The following is a 26446-nucleotide window of genomic DNA, read 5'->3' on the forward strand; positions in this document are numbered from 1 at the left end:
GAGACCAAATAAGCAAAAATGTCTTTCACAGTTATTGCAATTACTGTATGATGCACAGGGCTATATAAAATAGTACCAACAGACATTCTGATTTTCTATAAAGTGAGAAAAAATATACATAAAATACATATACCCCTAAGAGCTGAAAAGGGAAGTATTTCTGTAGAAGAACAGCAAGAAATTCACTAAAACAGGAGTTTGCAAAATATCAGTGACAGATATGAAAACAAAACCACATCTTCACAGCTGATCATTTTGTGCAATAAAACTGCAAAATGAAACAGATGTCTCTTCATTTCTCGGCTTGGCTGACATGAATCACAGATGCCCATCAGCCAAAATAACTATAGGAAACACTTTACACTAAAAGTAGCAGGGAAATATTTTCCAGAATGTTTTTTTAGTACTTGAGTAAAATGAAAAATCTTTGCAGTGCTGATTGACACACTGCTCATGTATTTCAGAGTTGAGTAATGATTCACTGTACAAGGCTGTCAAGCACATAGGGCAGTCTTTAGCCACCTTGGTTCCTCTAATGGTGTAACAGACAGATAACATACAAATGCCGAAAATTATGTTTCGCCATTGTTTCTGCCTGTCAAAAACTTCCTACCAAAAATTCTGTGTCAGTTTTCCACCAGAAGTTCTCACCAGGATTTTCCCACTGGAGTTATCCTGCCAAAAGGTCCTGGTATTGTTCATGGTTATCATATCTCTGCGAACATCTGAACAGGGCTACGTGCCAAGAAACCACACACAACCTCCTTTGAATACCATAAAAGATGAACAGAAATTTGGGAAGAGCAGGGAAGAGGAGTGAGAAAGAGAGTTGGCTATAACAGCTAAAAATCTCTTCTCCACCTCGCCCTCACCTTTTCTTCTGCCGCCGTAAGCTGCCTACCGCCACCAGAGACTGGACTTTTGCCGTCTTGAAGTGGACTGAGATCCACCGTGCTACCCGCGTGAGTTTTTCCACTCTGACAATATATCTGAGGGCCAAGAGGTGCAGACCTAGACCTCTGCACGACCTGGGGCCGCCCGGTGTGGGCGAGGCCCACATCCCGGCTGCATTCCAGAGAACTAAGACCCCCTGCAGCTAAAGCGATAACATCACATGGAAGGTGGCAAAGACCAGAGGAAAAAAAAAAAGGCAAAAAACTGCTTCTCTCTCTCCCCCCCCCCACCCTACAGACCAACTCGGATACAAACGTAGTTTTTGGTGGTAATCTTTTCTCTGCTTCTAAAAGTAATCTTAGCATTTTCTAACCTTTTCTTATTTTTTTCCTTTTTCTTTGCATCTCTTAGCAATTAATAAAAACAGTTTTGGTTTCAATGGATAACTTGTATGAGTTTTAATTTTGCTCAAGGGAATATTTGAATCTAAAAGTTCTTTCTGCAATATTTAAGCAGATCGTTACATTTCACATGGCATCTGGATTGAATTAAGAGCTAAAGAAAATGAAATGAGAGGTATTCTCTTCCCTTGCTTATATATAGTACATGTTTTCACTCCTTGAATTATGTCTGGAAGCCTTGCTCCTTGTATCCCTAGTTTCCTGATCACCCAAGAAGACCTTCTGAAATGTCATTCTGAATTTGAAGTTTTTATACAATGACTGTGGACAGCTATATGTATATACTTATAATTTAAATTGGATTACCAATCCAAGGTAAATTATTAGCATTTTTTAGAAAGTACAAAGCGTTACATCTTAAAGTGTTCTTTTAAACTATGCAGGTTGGTATTCCTTTAAAATATGTTACTCATGTAAAACTCTCAGCTCCCTAGAAGTTTTTATGTGGATATCTCAAAGTCTTACATTCAACTCCCTTTCCAGAATTTTGTCTAATATGTGTGGAGACCACACTACAAAAACAAACAAACAAACAACTCCCCCCCCCAAAAAAACCAAAACAAAAACAAACAAAAAACTCCCAAACAGAAAAAAAAACCACCAACCCCCCCCCAACTATAAAGCAGAGGTAAAGAGGTTAATGATTTTATGTGTGGCGTAAAAATAATTTCCATATCTGCTTACTAAGACTCAAACATGTCTACAGGAGAGGCAATGGAAGGCCATCAACATTGATAACACCTTACATATAAAAATAAAAATTATACTAAAGGATATTTACATGTGGAATTGGATCTAAATATAGTTTTTCAAAAGCTTCATATTTTTTAGTGTAGAGATTTTCTTAGTTTTCTGGTTTAGTTCTGTTCACTGCATTGTTCAGGCTTCTTGTGCTAGGCAGCATTTTAAGGCACTAAAATATGGTTATTGGGATTGTTGATTATTTTACAAGTTCGTGACATGGTTTTGCTAAATATCATTCTTCCAAACAATTTCCATGCATCATTTGTAAACTAAATTTAGCCAGATACTATTGCTGGGAACTGTTTGCATGGAGTTATGCTATTCTGGAGATAGCTTATTAGAATGGAATTTGCAAGACTGCTAACCAATTTTGAGTCAAAGGACAGGCACTACAGCCCTGATATACTATTGTCAACTTTTTAAAATATTTACAATACTAGACCTGACTTTGGAAAGTGTATAGGAAAACTGCAATATGCCCATTTAAAGATTCCTCTTTTCCCCTCCCCATCCTCCATCCTTCTTGCTCAAACAGAAATTTATTTTGTATTTCTCTCACACATGCCTAAGGAAGAACAACCTCTTCATCACTCTGCTGTGAAAGTATTTTATCAAATGGTCATGGACTAGCAGTGAGTTCCTAGGACCAAAATGTTTTTGAAGATAAAATGATATCCAAGGAAGAAATGGAGAAGAAAACACTTAAGGACTAGTCACACTAAATGACATTATAAAATGGGCCACAGCCTTCAAGATACTGTCCAGTCCCTTAAAAAGAATGTTAATTAGAAGTGTGAAAGGTCACAAATTTAGTGGGCTATCAAGAGAGGAGCATGAGGGATTAAAGTTCACAGTAAAAATTCATTCCCCAAAAGAGTAGTGAGAATGGCTTGAAACCTTCAGTTTGAAGTCAGTAAGAGAAACAGAAGAAAAAGAAAGAAAAGGATTTATTTGCAAAAATTTTTTTTAACATCTACCTTTGTACTCTTCATGTTTGATGGAGTTTCCTATTTCTTTATTTATTGTGGAATGAAAAGAAGTAGTAAGAAAACATGTATTTTGTAAAGTAAACATACATGTATGTAATGTAAACAAAGTTTAATAGGTCTAAATATTTAAAGTGTTTCTCGAGGTTTACTTCTGAACTGGGAAAAAACAGAAAAACTTTTATGTAGAAAATCAAATTTCAGAACAATGATAGTTTTCAAATTTCTGCCATAAAGGTTTTGATCCAAGATTCCACATGAGTTCCTTCTGTTCCACATATTGCAAGTGTATGGGAAACATTCACTGTTTAAAAATGTTGTAGGACAGAGGCTTTACTGTTTGACTCTGGCTTATCCCACCACTCTCTATGTTTGATTCCAGCACAAAAGGCAAGGAAAGCCACATTGAAAACCCTAATAATTGAATACTTTACTTCTAATACTTAAAATGGGTGGTAGAGAAGGCAATATGAGGGCACCATAGACAAAAAAGAGAAATATTTTCATAGTTGCATACCAAGGGGGATATTTATACTAAGTTACATGTGTAACATTTTTTATTATCTGAAATGTGAGCTTAAATTAACAAAAACCCTTTTTACATGACTGAATATAATCTTACTGCAGATCTAGTTGATATTGTTAATATATGTTCAAATAACTGTTTTTAGAAAGGAAAAAAATGCGCTAGTTCTGTCGAACTTTTTGGAATATTCTGATATTGCTTGAATGTGATTTTTAAAAAGTTTATATTTGCACTTCAGTTTTGTAATTAGAACTTCTACTTGATTTGATACTTCTGCTGAACCCAAAAATAAATTTACAAACAAGAATACATTTCATGGTGAAAATAAACCTGAATGCCGGATTCTCTCAGTTAATTATGAAACCAATGAGACTGGAAGGAACTTTCCAACAAGATGATGAAAGAAATCATGCTAAGTGTATCCAAAAGATCAAATGAGCCATCCCCATTGCTGTATTGAACAACACAATTGAATAATTTTTGTCTAAAACAGTCAGGACTGCGAGTCTTATATGTGAAGTTAAGCTTTATATTACTTATATAATGGGTATTAAATCAATACTGAATGCTAACTAAATTTGTGGGTTTTTTTACCTTTCGGCTATTTACATTAGTTGGTGGAGAGAAAATGATAATGACTTAAAATGAAATGTTCTTCAATTTAGGAGAAATATAAATTATATGTAATGAAATTTTAAAAAATTATTATGACATGAAACCAGTTGTTCTAATTTCCTTAATTGTCTTGTATTCAGCCATGTTCTTTATAGACTTAGTGAGTTTACAACTAGCACAGCAGCTGTGAATTTTTAATAGAATCTCTTCTAGGAAGGAAAAGGTCAGTATTAACATAAAATCTTCTTTAAGAACTGTGGTGCAAAGGTTTCTTAGTAGAGAACAGGTGTTGCTGCAAAACTAAAATCTGCCAAAACAGTCAAGTTAAAAGATTCTTCAAGCTAAGTTAGGAAGCACTGACAGTCAGACAGTGATGACTGAAAATTAATTTCTTTTGTTGATGGTAAACATGTTTGTTGCACAGAGAATAATTTCACATATAATTAATATTTTTGAAGACATCCCATCCTTTTTATTGGTTCTGAAAGAAAATGTTTTCTTCTTCCATTTCAGCTTCATTCTGACCAGGATAAGGGAGATGGATCCCTCAAATACATTTTGTCAGGAGATGGGGCTGGTACTCTTTTTATAATTGATGAGAAAACAGGTGACATTCATGCTACTCGGAGAATTGACAGGGAAGAGAAAGCCTTTTACACCCTGCGTGCCCAAGCTATCAATAGAAGAACTCTGAGGCCAGTGGAACCGGAATCTGAGTTTGTCATCAAGATCCATGACATCAATGACAATGAACCAACATTTCCAGAAGAAATTTACACTGCAAGTGTTCCTGAAATGTCAGTAGTAGGTGAGTGCTTTATACTGAGACACAAATACCTGTCCTATGTTACTCAAAAAATTGTTTCCCCATCCTCTGAAAAGTCAGTCATTTGTGGAATTCTACCTGATGAGTTAAGTATTTTCCATTTTGGTTTGTTTATTCAATTACTGGAATTGCATCCAGAAACAGATTTTTATGATCTGAGATCTATTTCTACTTGGAATATTCAAATTATTAGCTTACAGTGCTTTGGAATATAAATATAAATAGAAAGTTGGTAATGGTGAATCATCCTCCTCCTTAAGACCTGTTAGAAGAGGATGACTAAATTAGCCTTTTGAAAACTCAATAAATTTTTTTCTTTAATTTTCACTGGAGGTTGCCAGTGGTAATAAGCACTGAATGGAGAGTTGTCTTCATTTTCACTCTCCCTGAGACTGAGGAAAATTATATATTGACTCATGTTGTTGATGCACCGTCTGAACGTAGACACCCTCTTTATTCTCTTTCAGTTTTTTTACCCTATAGACAAACCATCTTGCACTTTCCATTCCTCCTTAACTCCATTCGTGAATGGCAGCTTCAAGAATCTTAAACAGTTTTTTCTTCTGTTTGCAATGTATATGCAGTTCCTATCTTAAATTGTGGCCGGGATCATGACAGCTTGTAAAATTTATAAACAATAACACTTTGGAATATGAATGTTATTAATTAATGCATAAAATTCTTTAGGAGTAATTTTGAAAAACTTAAAAATAAATTAAGTCTCTTTTAAAAATTAATATTATTTTTTCATTGTATTGCACTGTAGCTGTAATAATATTGAATTCTGAATATTCAGAAAACAAACAATAAATTTATTTTAATTACTACCACTGCCTGAACTAGATCAACAGTGTTTTGAGATGTTTTACATGTACAGGTATTGAAGATTTAGTACTTACTTTCTGGGCTTTGTAAAATCTTAAAAGAGGACGAAAATACATAATTATTGAAAGATAATGGTTTCAACAAAGTTGTACAGCAATATGTGGAAGCATAACACTAATAGTTTTCTATGCCTAATAAGATATTTCAATCTGTTTTTAGTTTTTGATTGAATAATTTCTAATAGTTCCAACATTTAGCAAGCAGTTTTTATTATAAAGGAAAATAAATTAAAAAAAGAAAGAGAAAGTAATCTCATAGATGATTGCATAAGGTTGTACTGAAATCTCATCAAACTTGTCCTCATAAAGAAGATAGTTGATAAGTCTTATATCTTCATTGTTTCAAGATCTAACAAAATGTAATACCAATTTACTAATTTACTAGTCAATTCTCTAAATTTCCATAAAATATATAGCTTTAGGCAAAGCATCTTGAAAGAACAGTACTGCACTTTCTAGAGAAGCATATGGCAAGATTACAGTAGGGTTGAAAAAAATATGTCTCAGGGTGTCCATTTTGTTCCTCGTGTTCTTTCTATAAATTCCAGGAGGCATTGTTTAAAATGGGATTGGAAAGATCTGTGAACTTGATTTATTGGTTTTATTAAATATTTTGCTGTTATATAATATTCTTTTGATTCCTAATTTTTTCAGTCTGAATTCCATAAATATAATTTTTTTCTTTAAATGTTTTCAAATATTCAAGGCATTGTTTCAATGATTATAAAATATTCAGGTTGTAAGATTCCACTGTAACTTTGCATCTACATAGACCACACAGATTTTGAAACTACAAATTTTGCTGCATCACAACAACAACAACAAAAGAGATAAGATGATACAAGAAATATCCAAAAAACACCAATGGTTGAAAAAAAAACCCTACAAAAAAAGCTTGGGTACATTTAGTGTTAACCCTGTATCTTTTACAAATAGTTGTGCTGAAATAAATAGACTTTTTCTGTCAATAGAATTACCATAATTTAGAGAATTGTAACTCAGTTAAAATATTATCATGTTTCCAGATTTTAAAAATGTGCTCATTCAGCTACTAGACTGACTGACTGCCTACCTTATAGGTAGAATTTACTTTTAGCTTTATGGCTTATCCCTAGAGGTGTATATCCATCTGTGGTCTATGAGGGGATGACATGTTTCTATAAAGTATTAATCAAATTTAATTCATTTCCTCATAACACTAGTTTAATTTTCCAACTTAAAAAACCCTACTCCGTAATCTCAAAACTAAAGACTGAATGGAGAAGGGGAGAAATGTTCTGCAAGAATAAGATGCATAGAACTTCTGAGACAAATATAATTAATTAAAAATTGCAAAGTCAATATGTAAAAAATCTTCATGTATTTGTATAATAATAGGATATTATCACACGAATTACAAAATCTTTTTAAATCAGAATTTTTTCTGACATCACACAATTCAAGTATTTTAGTAGAGAAAATTTACATGAAAAATTTATGAAAAAAGAAATTATTATATTTGTTATGACAACTGGACCTCCCTGTCAGAAGAAAAATAAGAAATTCCTACTTTGCTCTATTCGCTCTCTCATTATTTTTATTTTTTAGTTATAATATTGCAAGTAGCCCATTACTAGTCCATTACTGTTTGTCATGGGCTAAGAAAGTGTCAGACTTGTTGATGTAAGGAATGCAGAGAGAAATTGAAGTCTTGGATGTAATTGTACTGTTGCATTGAATGTCTCCTGTAGTAATCACCTCTGTGAGAATATAGAAACATTTAACTTTTCCATATGCGATTATCTCATCCAGCATAGTCAACATAATATGGCATTACTATGGTGGGAGTCTGAGCAAGAGTTAGATTACTGGAAACACACCCTACCTTGCCTGGGACAGAGACAGCTCTGTCTGTGAGGTAGACAGAACACGATGGGAAGGATTCCCTACCCTCAGACTGTTCCAATTCACTGAATGTTGTGACTTAAGGGATAGGGGGGAATGGTGACCAGTTCCTACCCAGTCCCGCAGGCATGCCTCTTCTGTGACTACCCCACATTCATAGGAGCCCTTGCATAATAGGCAGAGGTAAATGCTGATCTTCCCACTCTGCTGATTTGCAATAGAACACAAGGAAATGGAATGAAATTTGAGCTTCAAGGGAAGCTCAGATTGGACGTTAGGAAAAGGTTCTTCACTGAGAGATTGGTCAGTCACTGGAACAGGTTCCCCAGGAAAGTGTCAGAGTTCAAAGAGTATCTTGAATGCTTCTCTTAGTCCATGATTTAGTTTTAGTTAGTCCTGCAAAAAGCGGGAAGTTGGACTTGATGATCCTTATGGGTCCTTTCCAATTCAGTATACTATGATTCTACGACAGAATTATTCACTAAAAATACATCTATATGTTTATAGAATGCCTTGCACTACTGCTGCTGTCTGTACCTCCAAGTTCAATAGTTTACAATCAGCCACTTTATCAGGTGTGAAGGTTGGACCACTAGACAGGCACATAAACATACTCAAACAGTATTTTTAAAAATTTTTATTTATTTAAATCAACTTTATAGAGAAAGGTCATTTTATATACAAGAGTATTGGTGAGTGGTAATAATAAAATGGGGTAGATAGCAAATGAAAAGGCATGGCTCTTTCACTACCAAAGATGATACAGGACCTGCTACAAGTAACATTGATCAGATGTCTTACCTTTTACTGGGGGAGGCAACGCTGGAACAGTGCTTTTTGTCCATTGGTTCCAATTCCTGTAGATGTTGTCATCATCTTTTATATGTATTTTCACCACATAAATGATGTTTTATAGACGATAAATATGGGTGCTTTTTTTCTTTGTTGTACTTTAAGTCCAGGTCAGTCTGTAATATGATTAGTAACTTACAACTTGTATTTGTTCCTTGTATTTATGTTATTCTGAGACTGCATTCTCAAAACCTCTGCTATCTGGTGCCTGCCCTCTCAATCCCAATACTGAATATCACTGTTGTAAATGGGCTTAATCTTATCTGTACTTTAAGAAGTGTCAGAAAGTCAACTGTTCTGCAGTTTTGCCACTGTTTTGTCAATTTATATACATCTGTAGTGCAGCCATGGTGATGAGATGTTCATATGAACTCTGTATGCACTCATCCGAAAAAAACAAGATAAAAATGGTATCATATCACACTAAGAAAAGAAAGAAGTGCACAAGTAGCAAAAACTTGAAATAATTGAGATCTGTGCATCCTTGGAGTACAGGGTTTGCTCCATCCTAAAACACCCTGTACTATGAGGTACTACAAAGATGGCTAAAAAGTAAGAAACAGACTATTAAATCTTTATCTACTACATCTGCCCCCATCCATAGGGTATCAAATCATGATGTAGCCAGACACCAGCCTTTTTCAGACAAAAGACAGTAGTTTCGATTTTTAACTCAGATGTGGTATTAACCAGAGGGATACCTGAGCATGTAGCTATTTCTATTATCAAATAGAGTGTATTGACAAAGGCTCATAAATTCTTTGTTGTCCTGCTCATCTTTCTTCTGCTGCTCATTAAACATAGGAAAGGCAGACATAAATGGGCCAACTTCAGGATCTTGCAGCTCAGTGAATATCCTAGAAGACGACTTGTTCTCCTGAAGTCTTTTTACTGATTACTGGATATTTAATCTTTTCATTTTTTACTTTTCTTACTTTCAAAGTTTATGACTCAGAATATTCTAATGGTTTTGATGACAATCTTCTGCTCTGTCCATCATATTTGTCCCATATCTCTATCTGCTCATTAGATGGTTTCTTTTCAGAACTGCACGAGTTTATTTTCCTCTATATGGATTTTTCCATGGATTTTGCCTACTAGTATATTTATAAAAATTTTCAGAACTTTTGATTTAGACTTTTTTTATTCCCTATATATTCCCTAATCATTCCTTATCCTTATTCCATCTTGTATCTTTGCTTCTAATTTAGGGATATCAATATATGCTTCAGAAGATGTAACCTCCCTCCGAGTTTACATGTGAAGTACAGGTTGTGTGTCCTACAATTAACCTGTCGTCTCTGCCTCTCATTATACTTTTTTCTTTCTCCTCAGAAAGCAGTTAGAGATACTATTGCTTAACTTTTTACCTAGGCTTCCTATATACTCCCTCATTAGTGTTGTTCACCAATTCCCAATTCTTAGTCCTTTCTGCCATGGCATTTATCTTATACCATTTCCTTCTGGTTTCCTATTAACATAGATTTTTTTTTTTATATAGAGTTCTCTCACCAAACCCTTTTTCAACTTTTGACTTATAATTCTATATCAATAATGATAGATTTTGAAACCCCAGATTCTTATAATTTTAGATTTTTACAAAGTTCAATTTCACTCTGCACACAAATCCTGCTGCAAGGACATAGGACAAAAAGTTAAAAAAATAGATTAAAAAAAGAAGAAATCCCCCATCAAGATTAAACATTATTTTTCCTTGAAAGGAACATCTTAAAAGAATTGAAAGTGATTTGTGCACAAACTTACTGTTTTCTAAGTTACAAGAGTACCATGTAGTCAAAGACATTTCTGACATCAACTTCTCTGAATATGCAGCCCATTCAAGTTCTTTTTTGTATTCTGCAGCATTAAATAGTTTTAATGTCATTATTTCCTCTCATTTTCATTAGAAAGAGTAGAAAATTTCTATTAATTTGGCTTGTTATTTGTATGGATAATTTACTATGGAGAGTACTTGCTCTAGGTAAATATCACGTAACTCAGTTGGGAGCAAAGAAAAGATAAAATCTAAGTTTAGAATTCAGCTCTACAATGCTGAATTCTCAGCATTCCTTTTCCTAAGTAATTATCTTCAGTGATTTTTATTAACATATATGCATCATAAATGCACTCTGAGGTCGAAGTCATTAATACTTGTGTGGTGTTTGAAAATACTTGCACCGAACATATTAAAAAAGGCCAAATATATTAATTACTATTATAGTCCTAGACCCTAGGGAGATTCAAACATTATAATTAAACTCATGTTAAAATATACCTTCTGAGAACTACAATAATCTGACAGAAGTCTGTTTCTTTCTGGGCCAAGTTTACCACTGTATAATTCTCATTTATGGTATAGTAAAATTTGCAATTATGCAAGGAGAAAAGAACAGAATTCATTTGTGTTATTAATAACATAGATGGTACCATACTCATAGGTCTATAGAATGGCTTGAGTTGTAAGGGACCTTAAAGATCATCTAGTTACAACTGCCCCTGCCGTGGGCAGGGATACAGGGTTGCACAGAGCCCCACAGTCTGGCCTTGAACACTTCCATGGATGGGTCACCACAACTTCTCTGGGCAACTTCTCACCCCCCTGACAGTAATGAATTTCTTCTTAATATCCAAACTAAACCCACTCTCTGTCAGTTTGAAGCCATTCCCCCCAGTCCTATCACTATATACCCTTGTAAAAAGTCCATCTCCAGCTCTCCAGTATATTATCACTGTCATTCATGTCCTCCTATGGAGTTCAGATTAGGATCTGAGGGCCAAAGACCGACTTCATCAGAAGCAACTTGTGTCTACATAAAAGATAGACCAAGGCCCACACCAAGCAGTGCTCACTGACACCCATAATGTAGTTTTTAAAGCTTGGCATAATTGATCATCTTCAATGCCTTTGCATTATTGGTCCAGGTTTCAGGCCAGTACAATGTATTTATATTCTTGAGCATCAGTAATCTTCAGTGTACTGAATCAAAGCAAAACCAGCTAGTGGTTTGACAGCTGATGTGCACAATGTAACTGATATATGGGTAATACTACTCCTGTTTGCTTCTTGGGATGGTTTCTGTCAGGTTTTTCATAGGAATCACTGATCCCTCTGTGAAAGCCTAGAAAGCATGTCTCTTTTCTACTTTTGAGCAAGAGCCAAGATCAAAATGGTGAGTTCTGCACCCTGAATGGCACATGGCAATGTAGTGGTGCTCTTGCACTTACCCTGCCAGGTACCTAACTCATGGCCTGTAAAAGCCAAAGAACTGAGGTAACATTAAAAGGTACAGATCATCCTTACTGCTTCTGGGTAAGGGGTGTACATTGTCCTGAGCGTATCCCTCCAAGTAAATTGTACTGCGTGATAGTGATAAAAGTACAAGCCTCTTCCCACAGATTGTAAAAGAAAACAGGTTCAAATCTACAGTTTTTAGAAGTGTCTGACAGATTTTATTGGATATATATATGCTGCCATGCTCATTGCAGCTACAGAGAAGAATAGATGACACACTTTGTTCTGTTTCATGTGTATGTGTATTAAAATAGTATTAATGTTCATTGTGACACTCATAACTAAGGCATCAATAACTATTTTATACATACATCTTATTACATTTTGAATGGAACTATTATATTTTAGAGCTATGAAACCTGTTCTTTAGTTTTCTTCCAAATTATCCTTCAAAGTTGATTCTCCATGTTTTTTTAAACTAACATGAAATAATAATCTCATTTAATTGGCCTATTCATGAATACTTCCAGTTTGAACATATGAAGGAAATGTGAAAATCAGAAACAAGAAATGGTATAGTTACATGTATCAGAGACAAAATATTGTCTTTCATGGGTTTGCAGTGTAGACATTTCTGACTAATGCCTTGTGCTGTTGGGACAACTTTGATTATAACTGTTCTGTTTTTATGAATATAAAATGGAGGAGCTGTAAACTTTACTTGGATAATCCTATGTTGGTCAATGTACTTGGTGGTTTGATATTTTTTTGCCTTTCTTCTTAAACTTGAAGCACTTCAGGTACTGAACATGATTTGTCTTATCTTTCTTTTACATATCTTTGCTATTTCAAAGAAAATATTCTTTAGGAGCAAGTATACATTCTAGCACTGCAGATTACTATATGGTAGGATGGTCCAAAAAATGCATTTCACAATCAAGGCAACAATCCTCAGAACTTAAATATATTCAACAAAAATGCCTCTGTATCTTTTAATGGAACAGTTATATAGACATATATCTACAAATGGAGTGCAGTGTAGCTGAAGGCATATATATTCATATGCGTGAATCATAAAGAGACAAAGCTTTTAGGACAGATCTATCACCCCTACATTCTTATCCTTAAAATTATTCAGATTTTCATGTTCAGCCATAGTCTAGACACTCACTAGACATTCATTAACACAGTAAAAACTACTCATAACTTTTATCTTATTTTCATTATAACTCTGTAGCAATTTTTACTTTTTTTTGTTTTATTTTGCATTTGGGACTTTGCTTTCTTAAATCTGTGATTCATTCAATTTTAATATGGAATAATATAACCAGGAATCTGCCTATTTTACCTTGTTTATAAAATGCAAGTAGTTTTTGGCACTCACTCAAATAAGAATTTCTGTTCTCTAGCAGTTGAAAACTGAACATTTCTGAGAACTTATCAGTGTTTCAGCAGTTAGGTACATGCTTGTTCCCTTGATATTGGTGCCATAATTGAACAATTTACACATAAAAAGCAGATCATGTCATGAAATTCCAAATAAATGGAGGTAGTTTGGCATTCGCTTCTACTTGCCATTCTATATATATTAGAATAAAAATGTAGCATAGTCAAGCTATGAAAGAGACTAAGTAGCTGTGACAAGGGCCTTAGATTTACAGATGCTTTATTTTGTAACATTTGGCAGTATTTGGTGGGGAAAAGAATTTTGAAAGAATTGCAATAAAAAGGGAAATAAGTTTTGAAGTCTTCTGATCATCAGATTATCCCATGGCTAACCAGTCACATGTGTGTGATGATTTTTTTCCTTTTTTCTTTTTTTTTGTTGTTTCCTATATTTTTAATTTTCTGTAGTCTAAATATTCAGCAGATTTCAAAGTTCATATGGTAACATTTCTTCTGGTAGTACCTATCTGTAGTAATACTTGGAAAGCAGGGAGAATTGATGAATTGTTTTTCTCAAGTTCCAATGACCTATTTAATCATCTTTTTCTGTCATGTTCCTGCATATGGAATTTCATATCATCTTGGCATCATTAAACATAAAAAAACAAAAAAAAAAATCCAAAAAACCCACCAACCACCCCAAACCTGGAAAAATTAGTGTAATAAAACCAAATGTCTTCTGAAGAATGTGATTACATTGAATTATTGTAACTTGGTAAGAATTCAGCTCAATCATAGCTACTCTTTACATTTGCTGATTAAATACTAATTACACTTATGGGATTAGGGAATTATAGATAAAATTTGCATAGGAGACCCTGAAATAGGGAAGAGTGTACCTGGAGTTGGCTATAAGATCTCAAATATATTTGGAAAATCCAGTTGACATAGCTGAAATTCTCTTTGGTATCTGTTGGAATGGAAATTGATGCTCTTAGACCTCCACCTAGTGCCATCTGAAACTAACTTGACTTTGAATGTTTAAGGTACTTCTGTGGTCCAAGTTACAGCAACTGATGCCGATGACCCTTCATACGGAAACAGTGCCAGAATAATTTACAGCATACTTCAAGGACAGCCATATTTCTCTGTGGAACCAGAAACAGGTCAGGAAAATTTCCATTATTTTTATTTACCATAAACTTTAAACTTTTTCTTTCATTCAAAAGATCTCAGATCATATAAAAAGTAACTCATTATTATTTCTTGTTTTTTTTTTTCATGAGATATAATTTTTGTAACACATATAAAAACTCTGAGTTATTACAGTTGACACTATGAAGTATAAGTAATTTTTATGGTGGTACTATTGATAGTGTAAGAACTAAGTAACAACATTTCTGATATAGGCAGAAAAGATTATGTTTTTCTTAATGGTTCTACTTGGATTAATAAAAGATCTTCTTTCTACTCATAAACCTTGTGCATAAATATCTTGAATATCTGGAAAGGGAACTGTGATGTAGACCTAAGACTTCAACCAAGAGATAGCTTGTACAAAAAGACTATTATAAAACTTATGGATGGAAATTTGTACTTTGAAACATTAAGTGAACATTTTAGAGGAAGATTTCAAGACTAGTTAAAAAAAAAGACGCAGCAGATTGCTGCACATAAAACATAAAGATATTATTAAAAATTTTATTTTTTAATTCTTTATTTATTTCAGGCATCATCAGGACTGCTTTGCCCAACATGAACAGAGAGAACAGGGAGCAGTACCAAGTAGTTATTCAGGCAAAGGACATGGGAGGCCAGATGGGTGGATTATCAGGGACCACCACCGTGAACATCACTTTGACTGATGTCAACGACAATCCACCTCGATTCCCCCAGAGTAAGCTGCATTTAACAGTTGCCTTGTACTGTAAGAGTTAAGCAGTCACCATCTGGTTTAATTTAGAGCAAACCTAGATTATGGGGCACACATAAACAAAAGGCTTATGTACTGATTATGATTATTAAAGCAGTATATTAAATGTCACAGCATTTGTTTGTTAGAAAACAGTTACATGGTCAAATATAACTTCAGTAAACCTGGAATACTTCCCAGTAGTATGGGAAGGGGAGGTAGGTGGACTCATAAGAGCATTAGAACAATGTTTTTCTCTTTTCTTACCTATTGCTTAAATCCCACACACTCCCCCACTGGAGAATAAAACATGTAGTAATTCTGGATATGCAGAAATGTTTGAATTGTAGTATCTGCTTAAATATTTAATCATGAAGACTGTGGGAAAAAAAATACTTGAAGGGAATCAAACAGATTTGTACTTTTTTCAGCTGCAGAGCTACAAAACCTAATAGAAAATTTCCAAAAGTAAAGTAAAATACATTTAAATTTTTTTGGTAATTTTTGAAGCTTAAGTTTAGTGAAGCTTTTTATAATGCTTTTTACCTTCTGATAATACAGCTATCTAGACTTTGTATACTTAAACTAAAATATAAAAATGTTCTCGGTCTCTATCTAACATAGAAATATTAAACCATGTAACATCAAAATTGTAAAGGTTAAGTATTTTAAATACATTTAAAGCCTTTTGCATTAATTAAAGTTGTAATATTTACAAGATTATTTGGACTTAGGATTTAGAGTATTCTCACCAACCATTTTTTCTTCTATGTAACTCTGCTTAATCCAGTAGTTACAGATTCACTCTTTAGGATCAAAATAACATAATCAACTTCAAATGATACTCTTCATGGTAGAAATAGAGGTCGTAACTTTGTTCAATTTAATATTGCAGTTAATATATATGGTTTTAGCTAAGATGTTTATCAGCATGTGATTTTATATACACACTCAAAATAAAAAAATCCTGAACAATCAAGTAATTAGAATTTGTGCATTTCCACAAAGGTCCTATTCTGGACAGAATTTGTTGTTAATTTATCATTTTATGTTTTCTATGTATAACTTTTATATTTATTATTTTCACAATTTTCATTGGTATATAGAAGATTATGGTATTTCCATCACTGCATAGGTGAGGCATGCTGTATTGCTCCTCTCTGGACATGTTGAGAAGATTATTCAAAGAGGTGTCATGTTCAAAGCCTTACAGAAAAGAAAATTTTAACAGTTAAATTTTTTTTCTTGTTTCTTGTTTCTTAAACGGTGGGTAAAATTAAAAGTTAAAATGATGGAATCAACTTTCTAGACCATCTTTACTTGATTTATCTGGAAGTCCAAGATCATATTTGAGTCAGACAAGGACTTGATGTAGAATCTCTGCATTTTTCTTTAATGTCAGGTTAAATCAGATGTGTCCTCTGCTTTAAAGAAACTTTTAGTCTTACTCCTGATGAGCGTTTTTTGTTGTTGTTTTATTTTTCTCTCTACTTTCTCTCTGCTAATTTCTTTGCTAGATATAAATGTGTATTTCACTGGTAGTGAAAACTAAAACATTTATAAAGATGACTCACTTTACTAGATATATATAAAAGCAAAAATAGCTATTGACTTTTTAAAAAATCATTATATTTAATCTCAAAATGCAAATAGACATTATAATGATTCATGATTTTAACAGAGTTTCATGAGACTACTGGAATTGAAACTGATTAAGGTAAATTATTTTTATTCTGTTCCATTAATAAAAATCCAGATGTAATAGGTTCATGAGACAATAATATTCATATCAGATTTATGAAATACCAGGAAAAGTATTAAAATGCCCATTATGTTTTCACAGGACTCAGCATATTATAGCTATATGTTTCAATAAAATGTTTCAAACTAGCTTAAATGTCTCCCAGAAGAAACTCATATTACAATTGTGGAAAATTCACATAATTCATTTTATCATAGTTTCAAAAAAAAAAAAAAAAGATGGAACAAGGGTTCTTCAGAATATTTTTCTCGTCCTAAAGATATGCTGAAAACCATACAGATAGCAGTGGCTCTTCTTTTGAGGAAACATGATAAAATTGACTGTGTTGCAGAAAGGTCATCAAAGACCTCACACATTGGATCTCTGTTTCAACTGTAATATTTCCCAAGTGTTCTCAGAAGTAAGGAGATAGTGTTGGCCAACAATAAAGGGTTAAGTGATTTATGGTCTTAGAAACCTGTGTCTGACTGAAACTCAGTGCAACTAAATTATGGCAGCCCATGTCTCCTGTGAGACTATGGCCTGTAGTACTCTATGAAAATATTTATTTTATATGCTTATTTGAGAGTGAATCAGAAGAAGGGTAAACAAAAAAATAAGGCTGATTTTTCATTCTTTATGACTGACTGAAGTATTTGCAGTCCAAAGTGTGTAGACTTTAATCTTTCAGCTGATTTCCACTCCCCTTAGTATATGGAAAAGTTTTCCTTTCCTTGATCCTCCCATTTCTTTTCCTGACAGACAAATGAAAAAAAATCACCCACTGAAGTAAATGCAAACAGTAAACTACTTTTCCACAGAAGAGAGAAATAAGATTGACGGCAGAGTTTTGCAAGCGTAATTCTCGTTCAGTGTAATTTGTGGTCTGAGAAAGTGTATAAAGCTGCACTGCACCCCATACTTAGCCAATGCATAAATGTCTCCAGTGACATAAATAATAAAATGAAGCATCTCATACTATGGTGGAGATTTCTATAAATGGATAGGTTAGATTAAAAATTATCTTTCATATTATAAATTTCTGGTTATTTTCACTCTCTGTTTCCACTACCTTATTAGCAATTCAAGATATGAGCTCTTACCACTTTGTAGACTAAATTAATGACTTGGGTATTGCACTGGGAGTCAAAGAAATATCCACAAGGCATAGCTTAGGGGTGTAGTTTTAAGCACTCCAGAAAAAAAATGTGGAGAATAGTTCACACTCCATAAAAATAATTATAATGTATGAATATTAACTGGAAAAAAACCAAACTACAGTCTTTCACTATAGTCTCACGTAGTACTGATTAAATATTAATGGGTGCTGAGGCCATTTTTTTAATCTTTTTTTTTTAACCATTATATGAATGGTTAGAGAGATTCTCTACTAATGTAGCAAAGTATTTAGGTATTAGATAAAGGTAATAAAAATGTTAGAGCAAATGCAGGATAAATCACTCGATTAAACACCAAAGTGTAACTGAGTAAAAATAAATACATGTAAATAGAACACAGTGTACATGGCCATAAAGTATTCATTCTGCTGCTATATGTCAGTTTCGTATTAAAAGCTGCCTAAATAAAATTATATGAAGAGGTTAAAATTCAATATTTTTCATTCAAAATTTAATTGCAAACTGTGTGAACATATTTATATTTTAATTTTAGGAGTTTTTTTTAGGCTTGGCAAGTGGTAACATAATAATAGAACAGAAAATTAACTCTGTAAGTTAGCTCTGTAGAAGCATAAAAAATCTCAAATGACCTGATGAATAATAGGGGTTTTTTCACTGAGTGTCACTGTAGCTGACTTGTAATACACCAATACTCTTCACCTCTGCTTTCCTGAAGATATGTTAAAATCATGTTGCCAGTGGCTTTCTCATACAACCTTGCCACTGCTCTCTCCCCATGATTCTTTTTAACTGCACAAAACTAATAACAACCCTTATGGACTTTTCTGTACTGTTTATTTATGACAATGTATATGTGTCCTGCTTTTTGGGTAGGCTGTTCAGTTTTTTCCTGTTGTAGTTGCTGGTCTTTGCCACTTCCACTTTTATTGTTATTGTCAACTAAACTATATTTCTAACTCACTCAGTTTAGTCCCTAAGTAGAACAGCAAATCTTGGAAAACTTAACTAAGGCCATAGAAGAAAATGTTTTTCAATAGAGATTTGATGACTTCACTTTCATCTTTGAAATGACAACCATATCTGCATTAATTTTAAAATCTTTTTCTGAGGATTCATCATAGTGCATTATGTCCCCCACGTGTTTTTATAACATGTGTTCTGACAGATGGGACCAAATATCTCAAATCTTATTTACAGTTTTCACACTAAGCCTAGGACATAGAATACTAAAATATATGGTAAGATGTTTATTTCAATTTACTGCAGCACATCTGAATGATGACAGTTTTATTCCTATGTGTTTTATCAGCTGTATGACACCAAAATAAAGGGATACAACTGAGCTAAGAAAAGTAGCAAAACCCTAAAATTGCAGTGTTCATAAGCCCATTTAAATATGAATTAACTACTTTAACAAGTATAGGCACACCTGCTTGTGGATTTTCAAAAGTCTACCCCTGCATTAATATATTACTCAAATTTATTTAGTATGATATCTGACTATCTAATTTTGAAAGCTGAAATGTCAGTCTGTTGCTTAGAATTGACCAGTGAAGTCAAGGAATTTTGTTCTTTGTATTGCTTCCAAAATAAAATAGATTTAAAATGTATCCCAAAGATTAGATATTAAAGGGTAAAAAGTAGAGTGAAAGCTGGCAAGAACATAAAGCAGTCTTCCCACATGATGTTTCAGGAATGAAAGAAAAAGAAGGGCAAGAGAAGTACAGACAGTTGATTCTTTGAGATAGAGGTCCTTCTCAAGCCTATTTTTCTATGAATTTGTTTTTTCTACAATTTTGTTTGCAATCTTCTATCTAAAGCTTTCCTTTGCATAGTTCTCTGCCTCAAATTTTTAAATGGCAAGGTCTCTAGAATAAAAGATACACAAAAATATGTTATCAGCTACTGTGTGACACGATGCTACTTAATGCATGTCTACCAACTTGTGGGTGTCCTGAGTGGCTCTTTGTCTCTTTGACAGGTACCATCCACCTCCGTGTTCCCGAGTCTTCCCCAGTTGGGACAGCCATTGGCAGCATTAAAGCCACAGATGCAGACACTGGAAAAAATGCAGAAGTAGAGTACAGAATTATAGATGGCGATGGGACTGACATGTTTGATATTGTGACACAGAAGGACACACAGGAAGGCATCATAACTGTGCGAAAGGTGTCTATTAACAGCATTCACTAAATGATTTTTGTGTTAATATTATATCACAAATACTCATTGCTTAGATCATGAGATGAAGTGCTAACTGCTTAACATTTGCAAGCATCCTCAATCACTGACTGAAAGGGACTATTTCCTTTTAAGGTGAACTGGAAATAAAAGTCGGTAACTATAGCTGAGATGCAGCATAGGTGTAAAGCATTGTTGCCAGCAAAGTATGAAAAAAGGGACCAGACTCACTAATTATCTCTGTGTTTTTAAACGCAGACTTCTTTCATATTCATGTAACCTATTTTGTTCAGCAAGCGATCAGCAGTTCACTCACTACTTGGAGACATAGGTTTTCCTTATCTGTGAGATTCTCATCTCCTTGCTTGACCAGTGTATGCCAGAACACACTCATGAAAGTTGAGTTGCAAGTTCAAGTTCCTCTGTTTCCAGCATATCAGATGGTTACCACATGAGCAGTGTGTACATAATGATGGTGTTCTTGTTTCAGAGCTAGCTTTAGTTGTACCCTCTGTCTTGCATTGCCAGGACACTTTCAGATGCTTATCTTCTAAGTGCTTATCTCACAGTTAGAAATGCCGCTCTCCTGCTCCTCTACAAATTCTTTTCCAGAAATCTCTTGGTCCTTGTCTTTGGGCTTTTAAGATGTGTTTCTAAAGAGTTCAGGCATCATTTCTATCATAAAGCACTGTTTATATTAGCTTTTCAAAGAAATCTCCTTAAGCATAAAATAATGAATTAAACAGTGATATAAAATATATCTCCACATCTCTTGATAATGGCAACCAAGGAAAAGATAAGTTCTGCAAAGATAAGAGTGTTACTCTTCAATCTCTGTATTCTTCTGTGTTCATAGTCACTGTAGTAGTTTACCTGGGAAAGAATGACCAAACAAAGTTTGGGGTCTACTATTATACTGAACTAATGGAATCTTGAAAAAACAGTCCAGTACCTGAATCAAGCATAAAAAAAATTGTGTTATAATACAGCAGTTCCAAAAATGTCACTACGAAATACTGATGAACAAGGTCTTCTGATTTTGTCATTAACAATCTGACAGAATACGTATTTTTCAGGATGCTTTCTCCTATTGATGAATAAGTAGTTTATTGAATACCAAAGACAACAACATTAACTAGCAAGGGAGAAGATGAGAATGCTGAGTTCATCGATTTAGTAAAATATTCTGGGATTTTATTATTATTATTTATCCCCGTTGATTGTAATTTCTCTTTTTAGTGGTGAATAACAACAAATAGCCGATGTTCCTTTACTGAACCCTTAAGTTATTAAGTCTGATTTTAACATCTACTGTAAAAGAACTTTTTCTATACAATTTTTTCTATACAAGTTCTCACGGACAAAATAATTGATTTGCCACAATTTCATATATTTGGGCAACAGTTTGGTTCATTACTGTTAACGGGTTGGAATACCTGTTTAATCCACAGGTTTCATATTCATGTTTTGCAGTGTAGGTGGAAGAGATGTCCAAATAGGATGTGTATGTTGTAGTAGCAAGTTTACGTATTCATTGTGCACATTCTGGCAAATTAAGCCAGCTAACTAGAATAAGGCAGGACTAGCATTTTTTCTTCGCTTCTAGGCTTGAAGCCATCATCCCTTAACAGCAGCATGCTGCACTTTATAAACACACCAATAGTCTCAGATCTAGGTTAAATAGTAACACTGTGTTGCATTTTTCAACTGTATTCAAATATTCTACCATCTGCTCTAACCACTTTTTTAAAACAAATCTGGGGCAGTGAAGAAACTCATTCTTTCATTGGACTGCATCTTTCTGCTCTTGAATAGTGTATTTAAATGTCTAATCTGTCACTTTGCATCTTTTGTGAACATTAATTAGTATTTAAAAGCAGTTAGGAAGAAGAAAAATAAGTCTTCAACTACCCATTTTGATGAATGAAAACCACTAGTTCTATATTTCTCTGAGATTTTGTGAGAGTTAATGAAGTCTTCTTTGTGTCAAAAAGGTAAATTCTCATCTTGCTCATTTCCTCAGAATCATTAATTAGCTAACATTTTTCATCTATGACAGATAGAAAAATTTGAAGGAATAGAATTCTTTTCTATCCAAAGTGATTTCTAATTATAACCCTGAGCCATTCCTCCTTCCATTTTAAAAAGGAACTGCTGACAAAAATGTCAACTCTATTTTGCAAGAAACTCTGATGTTGGATTCATTAAATTAAATGAAAAGGAACAAGATTAAGCTCTTACTGTTTCTCTAGAGATAGAGAGCTTTGACACACACACCTTCCTTAAAAGGCATCTGAAACATTCCTGATATTTAAGACCAGCTACGTAGGTTTGACAATAAGAATACTCTGGCCATTTTAATTATCCAAGAGTTTACAGTATTTCTTGAGAAATATTAGTGTTAAGTACCTTGTTCTAAACTGTTACTATTTCCACTATGTATTTCAAGTATTTTAAATGCTGTGATTTTTTCAAATCCATGTTCTTGTGAAACAGCTGCAAAGTTCCCTAAATAATTGGTTTATTTGCACTGAAAATCTATTTGTCATTGATGCTGAGATAATTCAACTAATTTTCAGGAAGAGACACTTCCTCTAAAAACCATGGAAATTTCTTACTAGACAAAGTAATTCCTGTGGTGGGGAAAATTTGAATTGTGTTGGTGTTCCCACAATGCAGGGCAGTATCTGATAAGGCTGGAGTCCTCTTCAGTTTCCATTATCTGTCAATATATAAATGTAATTTAATAAGCTTTGTCACAATTTTTATTTTAGCCACTGGATTATGAGACAAGACGACTTTATACTTTGAAAGTAGAAGCTGAGAATACCCATGTGGATCCACGCTTCTATTATCTTGGGCCTTTCAAAGATACAGCTATTGTGAAAATCTCTGTAGAAGATGTAGATGAACCTCCCATTTTCAGCAGATCTTCTTACCTTTTTGAGGTGCATGAAGATATTGAGCTAGGGACAATAATAGGAACGGTAATGGCAAGGGATCCTGATTCAGCCTCAAGTCCGATAAGGTAATATTTCAGATTCTGTAAATCCATTATGTGATAAAGAAATTAAGATAAATAGTAATACAGCTTGAATTTGCATGTATACATTATTCACAAGAATAAGGCGGTAGTGTTTTTTGTTATTTATTAGTGTCCCGTTATTTATTAGTGTTCTCAGACAGAACTGAGAACTATGTTAATCTGTTAACCTCCAAACACATTGGGGAACAGCCATTCACTTACACACAAGAGTATGTTATAAACTATATTTGGAGGGAGAGGAGGGTATTAGTTTATTTTTCTATAACGCTTAAGCTTTAAGAAAAATGTAAGACAATGCTTTCCAAGGATATATGCTGTCTGAAATACCAAAAAAAAGTACCAAATTTACATTGTGATAAAAGAACCTTATTTAATGACTTTATAGTCAATTGCCACATATTTCTTCATAAGGCCCAGGTGGATTAGAAAGTGAAAATGAATCTTATTTTCTCCTATGGAAATTCATGTGTATGGAAAAGATAAGACATAACAGCACACCTCTAAAATTTGAGAATATATAAATAACTTAATGCTGCAACTTTATCTACTCTAATTACATGAGACAACTGCCAGTTTCAGTAATTATACTATCTTAATTGTGACTGAAAAAGAACAAACTTGGAGCTTTTGCTCATTTTGTATCTGACGCAACTTGAAGAACTGTTGTAGGCATTTCCCTCACCACTATTATTTACAGAGACTAGTAAGCTAAAGATTATTTTATATGTTTTTTAACGTCCTTTTGATTTTTAATTTAGAAGAATAAGGTGGAGAAAACCAATAGTTACAAGAGCAAAGAAATTTGTAAAATGCTGAAAGGGACCACTGAACCTAGATTTAGTTCTCTTGAAGAAAAAAAATCAAAGATATATGTGATATTGTTATTCATGGTACAATAATTGCAGATTTCATTTAATGTTATCTATTTGAAAACAAGAACTTAATTCGAATGGCATTTGTTTTGTTCCTCAATTTTCAAAGCAACCTTGTATTCAAACAATAACTACCTAGGATAAGTTTTTACAAGCTTTTATTTCTTACAAGATCAATACCAAATACAAAGTACAATATGTTTACCCCAGAAGTTAACAGCTAACATTTAAACTAATGTAGTCTGAAGGCCGGCATATGTTGAAATTAGAGCAGCTTCTATAATGCTTTAACACTGTTATTTAAAAAAAAATATCATAGATTCAGGATGTGGCATTGATTCAGGTTTTGGAGTTTTTTTCTGTTTAGCTGTTTTTAAAAATACTAATTTCTCTTTATTAAAACTACATGTAATTTAGGCTTCCTGTAAATTGAGTGCAAATAGCTTTCTGTTGCTCTAATTTCTATTTCTGTTCAATGAATATGAAGGTATTTTCTGGAAATAATAATTTTGGTACCATTTGGAAGCCATTAGAAGTAATATGATGGGGTAAAAATATGTACTTATCTCATGTTTTAATGAAGCAATGTAGAAAAGATCTTGTTAGCTAGAGAAGTGATCATTGCCTGTTGAAAAACTGTTAGGTAGAGTGCTGCTGATATAATTTCTTGTCTTCAATAAAACTAATACCATGGATGAAGTAAAATGAAATGCTTATCATATAAACCAAATAGTCTTAAGTATAATTTCTCTACAAAATAGAAGATTTCTATTTCGTTCTGAGAATTATTATAGTGAGCTAACAGTAAAAATAATAGTTTGAGCAAGTCTTTATTGCACTTTCAGAAGTCTTCTTTGACTGTTCTAATTTTTCTTTTGTTTTGTTTCTGTATTCATTTTGGTGTTGACTTCTTTGTTGAAGTTTCATTTGTTTGTTTTACATATTTACTTCTATTGTGTCTGGTAGATTGAGCAAACAATAGACACCAAAACTGTATAAATATTATTTTCACATCACAGCATTTTTTTTATTTGGCTCAATTTATTTAAGGACTGTAAGTGAAACCAGATACACTTGATGAACTGTTTAGATCACTCATAAAATTTTATAGAAATATGAACAACTGTTTCTATTGCACCGTACAATTGTACTAGCTAACTTTTTTAAAAATTTGGTCCAATTCTGCCACATACACTGATAAGTGCTCTGTATTTGGCAAAATCCTACATTAAATTCCACATCAAAGGTTCAATCCGAATTGAAAGCAGTGTTAAATATTAGGAAAAAAAATGAGGAAAAGAGCAATTTTCTGATACTAGTTTGACACCATCATATTATGTTAGGAGTTGTTTTGCCTGCAGAAGTATAACTACAGCAATATAGAAGGTCCTTTAACGTCTCTTCATGAAATTTCTGCATACAGATTTTTTTAACTTGATCTCTAGTGAATTATTATATCCTGAAGTGTAGCAGCTAAACTTATGACAATCCTTCTGAAAAGCTCATGAATTACTGTCAGTCTTGGTCTGAAAAAAACAGTATATCAAAGACAACTTTCCTTTCAAGATAAAAAAATTCTTTAATTATTGTTTTGAAATTCGGATTTTTTTATGATTCTCATATATGTCTGTAAAAGCTCTTATTATCAAATATTACACTACTGAATCATATTTTTGAAATTCTTCCAATTTTAATTCCTTATTCTGTGAAGCTAACATTCAGAATTTTCAGAAGTGTTTATAGAAACTAAATATATGTCATTTCAAAACTAACCTTTGTAACGGAACATATAGAATGTAAAATCTATTTTGACTTGTGAAATATATGCTTTCTTCCATTTTCTATAATTTTGACATTACTTTTTGTTTCTTTATCATATATAGGTTTTCTCTGGATCGTCACACTGACCTTGACAGGATATTTAACATTCATTCTGGAAACGGGTCCATCTATACTTCTAAGTCACTTGATCGTGAAATATCACAATGGCACAATCTTAGTGTTATAGCATCTGAGATCAGTAAGCCAATTTGGTTTTTCTTTTTCCTTTCAGTTTTCCTTAGCTTGTTGAGTTGCACCTGTAACTTTGTGAGTAAAAAAACCTCCCTTCCTTACTCCCCACCCCTTTCTACTAGATATTCTGGAAACCAAGCTGTGGGAAGTTAACAATGGCTGTTTCCTCACTGCTTTTTTCCTCACCTGCTTCCACCACTGACCTTTAATGTCCAAGTTATTTCTCAAATGTACCAAATTAAATAATATCAC

General features: G+C 33.4%; 1 protein-coding gene across 5 annotated transcripts in view; it reads left to right on the top strand.

Moving 5' to 3' along the window:
- LOC127476457 (cadherin-10) overlaps window positions 1-26446 on the top strand; it is a 97914-nt gene that overhangs the window by 58927 nt on the left and 12541 nt on the right. For all 5 annotated transcript variants that reach the window (XM_051799402.1, XM_051799398.1, XM_051799399.1 and 2 more), the window contains 6 exons: window positions 4740-5034; window positions 14337-14456; window positions 15020-15187; window positions 20064-20251; window positions 23038-23291; window positions 26065-26201. In XM_051799402.1, coding sequence (XP_051655362.1) covers window positions 4740-5034; window positions 14337-14456; window positions 15020-15187; window positions 20064-20251; window positions 23038-23291; window positions 26065-26201 — 1162 coding nt within the window. The remainder of the gene's footprint in view (window positions 1-4739; window positions 5035-14336; window positions 14457-15019; window positions 15188-20063; window positions 20252-23037; window positions 23292-26064; window positions 26202-26446) is intronic.

This window comes from Manacus candei, unplaced genomic scaffold (genome assembly GCF_025592945.1).
Source record: "Manacus candei isolate 608988 ecotype Guabito, Panama unplaced genomic scaffold, ASM2559294v1 h1tg000049l, whole genome shotgun sequence".
In the NCBI taxonomy this organism is placed as follows: domain Eukaryota; kingdom Metazoa; phylum Chordata; class Aves; order Passeriformes; family Pipridae; genus Manacus; species Manacus candei.